We start from the raw sequence: 11863 nt of genomic DNA, 5'->3' as shown, positions 1-11863 counted from the left end.
ATGCCAAAGGTGTACGTAGCTATTGATTTTGTACTTGTTTGGAGAATATGGTTTGTTTCGTGGGCGGCTTTAGAAATGTATAATAAACTTGTTGGTAGTTTTTAAACGTTCTTAGCATTTTAACTTGAATTTTATAAACGTTTAATTAGCAGACTAGATGAGTAGATGTTACATATTATAATTAAATTAAATGAAGCTAGAGAAAATTGTAACTATTAAAAGCGTATTTAATTTAGCCTCATATGTATTTTTCTTTTGAACGACAATTTTCATTAAAACACGGCACACTAGCAAGATGCAAGAGGCTCGAACAACAAAACAACATTTATAAATCAAAATTATACTAATCACTCTATGATAAGAACTTAAACAAAAACATGTTATTATCCAAAGATACAATCATATATTTATCTATTTTAAGATATTGACTAAAGATCATAAATAGAATTATCAAAAAAACTAACAACCCAAGTCACTTTTTTGACATGAAACATTAGATACTAGATTATGAGGAAAGAGAATTAATCGTGGATTTAAAATCATCAATTATTTAGTCTACAGAGATTTATAAGGAATTATGGATAGAGATCGATCAATAAGGAATATCATGTCAAAAGAATGATTTATTAAAAACATTTTCTTAATATTAAAAAAATCAAATGATTTACAGCTAAAAAGGTATAATAATAAGGGTCAAATTATTTTATAAAAGAGAACAAAAATGAGAAAGATGAGAAAAGTTATAGCCACACAAAAAAACCCTTAAAAAATTTAAAAAATAATAATAAATAAAAAAATCATAACTCAAAAGTAAATAAAAAAACGAAAAAGGTAAAAACACAAAAATGTTTTCACCATCTTTCTCGTTTTCATAAAAAAAACACAATGGTAAGTGAAAAAAATTGTTGTGGCTTTTTTATTTATCATTGTTTTGTGTTTATCATTCGTCATTGATTGTGTTTTTTTCCTTGACATTGTGTTTTTTTTTCTTTATATTGTATTGTATTACTCAACATTATGCTATATTTTGTTCAGCATTGTGTTATATTTTGCAATCTATTGTGTCTTTTTTTTAATTATAATTGTGTATTTTTTTCATTCGCCATTGTGTCTTTATGTCAATTTTTTTTTATTTTTTAATTATTTTGTTGAATGCGAATGATGACGGAAACATTTTATTTTTTAAATTTTTTCGCTTTTATTTATATTCCAAGTAATGATTTTTTTATATTTTATTGAATTTATTTTTAAAAAGTTTTTTTTTATCACAAATTCTTTTCATACTTCTCAATTTTGTCTTCATTTATATTTTAATTCTTGATATTTGAGTATTAATAACTAATAAATGGTTAAATGTGTGTTTAATGTTTAGGAAATAATTAATGATTTTTGTAAATGTAACCATATATTGGTGTAGGTATAGTCAAACCCACTTTTTCTAATAATAAATTTTTTCACATAAAATCTTAACTTTTACATTTGCAAATTGCAATGATTTAATTCCCAACATCTTTATTTAGAGGAGAAACACCATACTACCATAGCACAAAGTTTTGAATTATAGTCAAACCTATTTAATATGAAAATACCATTTTTTAATTTTTCATAAAATGAAGATAATTAAATGTGCATTGACACTCATTAACTATCTAATAAGCTTAAATGGTTCTTCAAATTTAATCACATGCAATGAATATTTTGGTTTATTAAAAAACCGAATATTAACTCATTGAATATAACATATCTACTCTATTTATTGCATATTATGTTACAGAATACTACTAGACATTATGATAATAAAAACTTTCTATAAAATTGCGTATATACTTTAAGTATTTGTATATAAATTTGTGACAAGAGAGGAACACACTCAATTACTCATTGTTTGGATCTTGAAAGATGAGTATTTTGGTTTCAAAGAAAAGCTATTTTCTTTTATTTGTGGTGGTCCATTTCAGTTGTTTTATGATAACCCCTTCTCATAGTCAATGTCCTTTCGCTAGAAATTATTCCATTTATATTTACAATGGAGACTATTCTTCACAGGTCATTAATGCATATGTGAAATCAGGAGACGATGATCTTGGGCTTCACAGCATTACTCATCGGAGTCCCTATAAGTTCATTTTTTGTTCAAGTATCTTTGGTAATACTCTTTTTACCGGAGATTTTTACTCCAATGCTAAAGCTGCGCATTTTCATGTGTTTGATAAAGAAATAGAGCATATGTTTCCATGCAAATATGGTGGACGTGCAAGTGTTCACTGGCTACTAAAAGAAGATGGGTATTATGTGTCAGGGGAATTTAAATCGTCGCCTAACGATCCGGCATGGATGTTTAGAGGAAAATGGGAGTAAGAGATTACTAATTTTGTTTATGTAATAACTACATTCTAATAAGTTATATCAATGATATGTATGTCATTTTTCCCTTATAAAAACTATTTGAAAACAAATATATCTAGCAATATAAAAATCAGCCTTTACTCTCACTCTCTCACTATTGCCCTTCGCGAATTTTTTTACCAAAAAGGCCAAAAACAAAGCTTAACTCTAAAATAATTAGCAAAAGTGCAAAACACCCCAACCCACCCCACCTCACCTCCTCCGGTCCTTATCTCAAAACCTCGCGTCTCGACAATCAACACATGTTTATTTCTTTTGCTGTTGATATTTTTGGTTTTTCACGACTGAGGTTGTGCAGCTACGCAGCTGAGTCAAACGGGTTATGCATAGTAATGTTAGGACTCCAAGATCGATCAAAGTAGTTTATAAAAGACTTGGTTTTACAATAATATTAAAAGCTAGCGGTGCAACTTGTCACTCGTTTGCTTTCTAGTTCGATGTAACATAATATATTTTTCTAATTTATAAATTAATTTAATGTGCTTGGAATTAGATCTGAGTGTTCCCATTTGATTTTGGGTTTGTTAATTAGGTTAATTATTAATTATAAGGTATATATAGGCTTAATTAAACACAAAAAGGTTAATTTAGAGAATTACATGATTCATTATTTTTTTAAGAATTCAAAATCCCATCACTTGACATCACCTCCAGTTGTAAAAATGACAAATGGGTTCACAAATACAATCACTAGATTCAAAGTTCCATAGCATGAAGACTTGAAGTCACTTTAGTTATTTGATTTTTTTTATCTTTTAAAACTAAGGGTAAAACAATAATTTTTCAAAATGAGAATTTCTAAAGCATATCTACCTCATGGACAAAAAAGATGACAACAATAGGACGATATCCGTGATTTAACAACGAAAAATTAGACTTTGACATAGCACATGACATGCCGTGTAACCAGGGCCAGCTTCGAGAAGATGAAAATTTTTTTGGGCCTAAGGCGAAAAAGTTTTTTAAGCCTTAAGTAAAAGGAACATTTTATTGGGTTTAAACAATTTAATCTTTAATGGACTTAATCGGTTATGCTTTGAGTTGTGTAAAAAACTTTTGTATAAAATAAACTTAAAATGTCTCAAATAAGATGTCATGATATTTCTTTGCCGCTATACTAAGACAGTGGTTATGTAATTGTGTTGATACATTGATTATACATATTTTTTATATAAAAATACATGTAACTTTTTTATTTAAAAATATTTCGGGCATGTGGCCGTTGACTACCCTGCCTGCGTGTAACTTACTCTAAATGTAATGATACCAAGTCACGAGTAGAGTTAAAGGCCTTTTTTTTCTAAATGGTTTGGCGAAAATTGTCACTTTAATTAAAAGGTATAACTTCTTTTTCTTTTTTTTTGTCATTTTAGTCCAAAGGTACAAGTTGGATCGGAGATAAAAACCAATTCAAGAGTATAATGATCTAGAAAATAAGTTTAAGGTTGAATTCGAAGATAAAATATCATTAATAAATAATATTGGTGGAACAAATTTCAAAGATTATTATTGTTATTTGTTAAGTAAAAAAAATAATCATTCAATATACCTTAAACTTTGTGTTTTTCAAATCATTACAATTTAAAGAGAGACGGAGTGAGTATAATGGTAAAATTACATATATTTTTATTTAAAACATGTTTAATCATTAAATATTAAGATATCAGTCAACCATGGTTAAAATATAGTGCATTAAAATTAAAAAAATGTCAAACGGGTCAAAATGCACCGCATTAAAATATAACACGTCAAACGAGTTATAGTGAATTAATACAAACGTCAAAATAGTGCATTAAAATGAAACGAGAGAAAATAATAATAGGATTTCACATTGTATGGTCTCTAGTACAAACAATATAAAAAATATAGCTACAATTATAGCATTAAACAAACAGAATTAGAAAATAAGTTAGTTGTGCAATGTTTCATATTATGGTAATCATTAAATATTGTGTTATTATAGTCAAGCTATTAATTTGTTGCATATTTTACGTCAAATATGGTGTAAAAGCATTGTAATCTATGCATTGCAAATATTTGTTTGTAGATAAGCAAATTAATTTTCATTATACATGCATTGTATATAAATATGTGATATGAGAGGAACACACAAGTACTCAATGTTTAGAGCTTGAAAAAATGGGTATTTTTGCTATGAAGAAACTTTGTTCACTTTTCATTGCATTAACCTATTTCACTTTCTTTCTCATAATCCCTTCTCAAAGCCTTTGTATGTTTTCTACACATTGGACAATTAAAATATACACCGCAATTCCAAATTCACAAATCGACGCTCATGTGAGATCAGGTGACAATGATCTTGAGCACCACAATATTACTTACTGTAGGGGTATGGTACTAAAACCCGGTTCTACGACCTTAAATCTATTATGTTTGGCTTATTTTATTACATGGACTAATACAATGTTATTGGGCTGAGGGGGTTTTGTGGAGGTAACCCTAACTGGGCTAGGCCCATTAGGGTATCATGATGGTGGCCATGAGACTCTCTATATAAGGAGGTCTCCACATCCTTATTAGGGGTCATGCTCAATAAGAGCCACCACCACTTTTTGTGTCTGTGAACAAGAAATCCTCAGGATATCTTAGCAGTCACCTCCACACCCCCAAAAGCCATCGCAGGTCCGCCGCCAGGTCGCCGGCGCAGCCGCTGAAGAAGATCAAGACGTGGTTCGTTCATCTCGAAAATCCGTGGAAACATCGTCATGGATCAGGTCAGATTCATTTCAGGTATAAATTTGATTTTTGCGATAGCATCCTTGGAAATACTCTCTTCGTAGGAGATTTTTACTATAATTCCCGAGCTGCGCATTTTCATGTTTTTGATGGACCGGCAGCGTTGACTACTTGCTATAATTGTGACGAGGCGAAACTTTTTTGGCTGCTAAAAGAAGACGGGTATTACCTATCAAGTCAATGGAAACCATATGATGATCCAATATGGGTTCTTAAAGGACAATGGGAATAAAAGATTTGTTTGGATGTTTATCTAATCATTCTACTCTAATAAATTTATATTAATGATATATCATTGGTTTGTGTTTTTATTATCAAGTGGAGCTCATAATTTATGATTACCAAACAATTTCAGTGGTAAACTTGACTATTTAAAATATAAAAAATTCAATAACCAAATAATTTCTCATGTAGCAAACTAGCAATACTCACACCTACACATTCTATAAGACATCCCAATTCCGCATAAAGTTTGTTGCATGGTTTGTATATATATTTTTTGAAAGGCGTCAGATATATAAATAAAAAAACAACAAAACTATGACTAGCAAGAAACTAGACGAGGGAAACAAGAAAAGCGTTACACATACATCAGGGGGTTTGTATATTAAACGAGATTATTAGTAGTCTTTAACTATATTAGATTATGGATATTATGTACATGTATCTTTGATAATTAATTCCCTATAAACCTAATGTCACCATTTTGTTCCTCCCTGCCGAAGAAAATAAAAGACCCATCGCGTTGCACCTATGGATTCTTGAGTTTTCGTATATGATTTGATCACCTCTAACAATTTGGAATTATCCTTCTATGTTTAAGCGCAAGGCACCATCGAATTTACAATTATAAACGAGCCCAAAAATGGTCTACAACGATAATTTAGTTAGAATTTAATTCCATATGAACTATTTGCTTATGAATTATCAACAATAAACTTCGTAGGTTTGGGACCTTACATTCTACTTCATCTCGATACATCATGCATGATGACGACATGTAATACCCCCAATTTTTAAATAATAATATTATATTAATAACAATACTAGAATTACTCAATGGGGCCGCGTACAGAGTACCCAGCGTTACTTAGTTGGTTGTTTAAAAAAAATATTTGAGGGGAAAATATGAATATTGAATAGATGGAATAATATTAATGTTTTGGTTGACTTGATATGTGTAGTATTACTAATTTACTATTGATATCTTATTTTCAGCAGAACCAAAATTCAGGAAAATAAATATGATTGCCCTTCTGAATGGGTCAATTCAGTATAATGCAATAGAAATTAAATGTCTTAACAACAGTTAAAATATTATGTTATTTCTATTTTCGTGGTGATAAGATGGTTAGGGTATGAAGTAGAAAGTGTAGGTTCAATCCTTATAGACTATAAAGTATACAAATTTAATCATTCAAAAAATAAGAAAACAGCTAAAGATATTAATTATGCATAATAAGTTAATTACTAAATATCAAGTTATCATGGTCAAAGTACATTGCATGGGTCAAACGGATCAAATGCATTGAATTAAATTAAACACCTCAAAAGAGATGTTGAAACATGGGAAAATAATAAAAGTATTTCACATTTTTTTTCTCTATTTTACAAACGATATACAAAACTAGTAGAATTACAATTGTAGTGTGAAACAAACAAAACTAGAAAATAATTAATCAGTAGTGAAATGTTTCACAGAAAATATAAGGAAACTATTATTTAAACATGTTTTATAATTAAATATTAAGAGATCATATGCATGCAAGCTATTAATTTATTGCACATTTTACTTTAAACATGAAGTAAAAGCATAGTAATTTGTGCATTGCAAATATTTGATTGTAGATATGCAAATTAATTTTCATTATACATGCATTGTATATAAATACATGTAATATGAGAGGAACACACAAGTACTAAGTTTGGAACTTGAAAATGAATATTTTTGCTATGAAGAAACTTTGTTCACTTTTCATTGCATTGACCTATTTCACTTCCTTTTTCATAACCCCTTCTCAAAGTTGGTGTTATACTACACATTGGTTTATAAAAATACACAGCGCAATTCCAAATTCACAGATCGATGTTTATGTGAGATTAGGTGACGATGATCTTGGGCATCACATTGTTACTCCTGATCTTCCTTATAAATTCAATTTTTGTGACAACATATGGGGAAACACTCTCTTCGTAGGAGATTTTTACTACAAGTCTCGATCTGCACATTTTCATATTTTTGATAAAGATGTGGAAAATACTGTATGCGCTGAGTGTGACGAGCAGAATCTTTTTTGGCTATTCAAGGAAGACGGTTATTACTTATCAAATGTATCACGACCATATGATGATCCAATATGGGCGCGTAAAGGAGATTGGGAGTACTAAAGATTTGTTTGCGTCGTTTATCTAAGAGTTCTACTTTAATAAAATTATGTTAATGATATGTGTGTGAATTTTCTGTTAGGTGGTTACAAAACAATTTCGTTGGTAAATTTTGAGTGGTTTTAAATTCAATTTCGACTATATGACTAAAATGATGGTGAATTTTCAATAGAGTTGACGGGTCGGCCGGGTTGACCCGCATATTCTTCTTTGCCTTATTTGAACTTTTTATAACCAAAAGATATGTTGTTATAGGACTAGTTCATTTCTTTTCAATAAGAAATTATACATGCAAACATTTACTTTTTTTAGTTTCGGTCCGTAACTTACGTAAAAAAGCGACCAAAAAACAATGTTTTAGTTATGGTATCATAATAAACGTGACGGAAACTGACCGAATTCGCCTAAACCCACCGTGTTTTGTTTTAGTTCTAGTGTCGTAACGAAAACCAACCGAATACTGATTTTTTCAGTTCTGGTACTGTAATGAACGTGACGGAAACCGACTGAATTTGCGTAAACTCACCGTGTTTTGTTTTAGTTCTAGTGTCGTAACGAAAACCAACCGAATACTGATTTTTTTTAGTTCTGGTACCGTAATGAACGTGACAGAAACCGACCGAATTCGCATAGACTCGCCACCTCAACGTCCGGGATCGATAACGGTTGCATTTTACCAACGATCGAGTTTTACTGACTCACGCCACCCCATTCGTCCGCCTCAATATTCTTTTTGTTATTTAGTTGTGGTACAATAACACAGATGACTGAATTCGTGTCGATTTACTGTCTCAACATGATTGAGTTTTACCACAGCCCGAATTTTACCGGATAAAACACTAGTTTTAACTAATCCTTAACAAACTAACAAGGTCGAGATTAATTCCATAAAAAAATTAAAAAAAGCAAAACCACCATCAATAATAAATTCAATATTCAAATATCCATCCACTTTAAAACAAAAATAATGAAGAAGAAAAAAAGTTTGAGAATAAAAATCTATATAAAGACATGAAGAATCAAATCCTAACAATTTGGCGACAAGCACTTACCATTGCAGATCTTTACTTGCTTCATAAAACCTTGGTTGAATCCAAACAGCCTTACACATTCTTGTCTTGGTCTCAGAAACATTAACAGCTTCTTTCAAATACACTATACTCTTAGAGTTTTTATTCTCATATGTTAATCCACAAACATCAACATATTCATCATCTTCAAGCTTTATCTTCTTCTTAGGAAACATGTTTTCATAGTAAAAATACGGCAAATACTCCGTATCTTTGCGCGTCGTTGAACCTTCAACGATGTTGTACTTCGTCCCAATCTTATCCTTAACCGAAAACCCCAACACAGATTTCTCACCAAACATGTAATAAAATGTTTCACCCTTGTTATCATATGTTGCTCCGGTCACATTAAGGTTTGATCCATAGTACCCGGGTACTTTATGTTGTGTCCAAGTGTTTCCCCCCTTTGAAATCATGTTTATTTTGAACCACGGACTGTCTATAGGGTTGATGATGGAAACAATGCATGTTTTCGACGTGGGAGCGTTGGAAAACGCTCCCACGTGGCCCTGGATTTGTGGTTTTGGGAACTTCGGGAGGGGGATTTTGGATAGGGAAAATGGGGAAAAGAAAAACATTGTGTTATCCTTGTGTAGAAGCAACCATCCTTGATATGACGCGAGACAGACTGCGCCAGCGATGTCTGGAATCTCTCGGTTGTAGGTTTTGTTTTCGTTGTAGATGACAAATTTTGAATCTCCGGATTTGTGGAAGAGGAGCCAGGGTTTTTTGGATGATTCTATTGCAGCCGTGGCAGTTGATGAAGCAGAGCGAAAATCTTTGCATGTTCCTCGGAAACTTAAGAGTTCGAGGAGCGGTAATTTGATGGCGATGAATGATAGCATTTCCATTGGAAGATCGGTCCATGATCTCGGTCTTTCGGTACCCATTGATCCTTGATTTGCCATGCATTTATAACAAATAATTCATGTCAATATACAAGAACATGTCACAATAATATCATTCTTTTATATTTTTAGCATTTTATACAATATATAATGTCTTGAGCAAAATGTGCAGATAAGAATATTACATTAAAAAAAATGTGATTTAAACAAAATCAATAACATCAAAAGAAAAAAAAAGTTAATATATGTGAGGGCACTCCTAAGGGTTTTTTATTATTTTTTTTTCCGGTTGGCCGAGGCCTTGCCAACTTTTATTAATACTCCTAAGGGTTTGATATGTCCTATGGCTTGCGGTGGCGAAGCCAGAAAATTATGTGGGTTTGGAAAATTTCTAGGGACGGACGATCGATTGTTTATCACTTAGATTTGGATTTTCTACGGGTTCGATGTTGAAATTTCTACTGGCGTAACGTCAAAATACACTAATATATAACACTAAAACAAAATTTTGTACCTTGTGAGTATTTCTATATATCATCTCTTTACTAACTACAAAAAGAATGTTTTTGGGAGGGTAAGAGGAATCACGGAACGAGGTTCAAGGGAGACCGTTGACCCTCCAATCACCGGAACTTGTTAATTATATATATATAAATTAAACTTATAAGAAAAACATAAGTTGAACCTTTTAGTTGTAGTCGAATCAGAAAACAACCTTGTGATGACTCTGTGACTAAAAAGTTTTGGTTCTGCTTAGAAGTTGGTGGTGATTAATCAGTAAAGATTAAGATACATGCATGCAAGTTGAAGCTGCATGTATGAAGAATTGAAGGAATGAAAGAACAATAAAATCAATTAAAACAATAATAAACAAAAATTAATCAAGTACCTTTGATGTTCTAGGGTAGAAGAAAACTTCGTCAAAAATTTTATCGGCGTTGAAGGCAATATATAATAATATATACATATATAGTGACGAGAGAGATTGGGCTGTTTGTTACATTCCATTTCAAAACTCAAAACCCTGACAGATATAATAATATCTTATAATTTGAGAAGAGAGTCGTATGTTTTATTAATTTTATTTTAATTCTAAAATATAGTTATCATTTTTTTATTTTTATTCAACTTATCCGAATTTTTCAGCCGCCAAAATAGGGAATGCATTTTACACGTTTATAATTATGTTACTTGCTTATTAAACTTTCAACAACAACAAAAATAATGAAAAGAAAAAACAAAAAACAAAAAAGAGACTTGTGGGCTTGAGGGGCTAGGGCTAGGGCTAGGGCTGTGGGCTTATTGATATAAATTTTTTGATAACAAAGCTGTTGTAAATTGAAATATTAGACAACCAAAAAGAAGGCCCGGCCCATGATTTATACTCCTTTTTATGTAAAAGAAAAGTTTACAGTTATCAATTTTACTCTATTATGGTATAGACTAGAGACTATAGATATATGGTTTGAATAGTAGTTCCCTACATAACAGGATTACTATTCACTCCATATATATTGATTGTGTATAATTTTTTTTAAAGAAAAGAAAGAGAAAATATAATATAAAGAAAAATATTATTTAGTTGAATAGAGATATATATGAGGAGTCGGATGTATCAGGTATAAACAAATTTTATAAATAAGTATGTTTTTTTATTTAATTATGTTGATGAAAATAAGAATTACAATGTGAATGCTCTTAGTCAATATAACAAATAGTGCGATCTTCATGTCAAAAATCCGTGTTGCGATTTGCTATAGTTATTGTGAGCCCTCCTTTTAAAACCATCATGATGTGGGCTATAGACCGATAGATGCATCTTCAAGTTAGGAGGTGATTCATACTTCGTGCATGTAGCTAAATTAAATGATTCAAATAATTGTGACTTGACTAGTCGGTTGAATCACATCGATTGTTGTAGAAACTACAACGGTTCTCTATGATATATTACTAATTGCAAATAGCTTGTATACAGGATGCAATGACCTTTTGGAGCACACAGAAAGAAAATGGGGGAATTAATACTTACACTATATTACGCAAACAAAAATTGATTTATAAGACATGTGATTTGTTATTTCAACCTTAACTGGATGGTAAACGCTCTTGTTTTTATGAGTGAAGACCAATGTTCAAAACTTAGTATGAAAGTATATTTTTTCTGAGTTGTTTAGGCGGTGGAAATATGAGTATATGAGTGTGTGTAAAGGACATGTGACTTTTAAGACAAAGTTATAACACATAATGAGAAGCTAAATTTAATACCGTATTCGTATTTAATAGTTTTATTAGTCGTGTCTTTTTTTCGATTGCAGGTTCACCTTGTGTGAAGTCCATCCATTTGTATTTTGGTGGTTTGTCTCCCTAATTACATGGATGACTTTTATAGCTTTCAAA

At 31.0% G+C, this 11863-nt stretch overlaps 1 protein-coding gene across 1 annotated transcript; it reads right to left on the bottom strand.

Moving 5' to 3' along the window:
* Positions 1 to 8596: 8596 nt before the first annotated feature.
* Positions 8597 to 9570, bottom strand: LOC143595485 (F-box/kelch-repeat protein At1g57790-like). Its single transcript, XM_077074480.1, has one exon. It carries the CDS (start codon positions 9524 to 9526, stop codon positions 8597 to 8599), a length of 930 nt encoding a protein of 309 aa, XP_076930595.1. The 5' UTR covers positions 9527 to 9570.
* Positions 9571 to 11863: the final 2293 nt, after the last annotated feature.

The sequence above is a fragment of the Bidens hawaiensis genome, unplaced genomic scaffold (assembly GCF_021521415.1).
Source record: "Bidens hawaiensis isolate Kalapana, Puna unplaced genomic scaffold, B.hawaiensis_p1.1 tig00045256_1, whole genome shotgun sequence".
Lineage (NCBI taxonomy): Eukaryota > Viridiplantae > Streptophyta > Magnoliopsida > Asterales > Asteraceae > Bidens > Bidens hawaiensis.
The sequence above is the reverse complement of the archived record's forward strand: the minus strand, read 5'-3'. Positions and strand labels throughout refer to the sequence as shown.

Bases quoted from the DNA above. Each gene is read 5' to 3' on its own strand.
- LOC143595485 (XM_077074480.1), bottom strand. From the start codon at position 9,526: ATGGCAAATCAAGGATCAATGGGTACCGAAAGACCGAGATCATGGACC.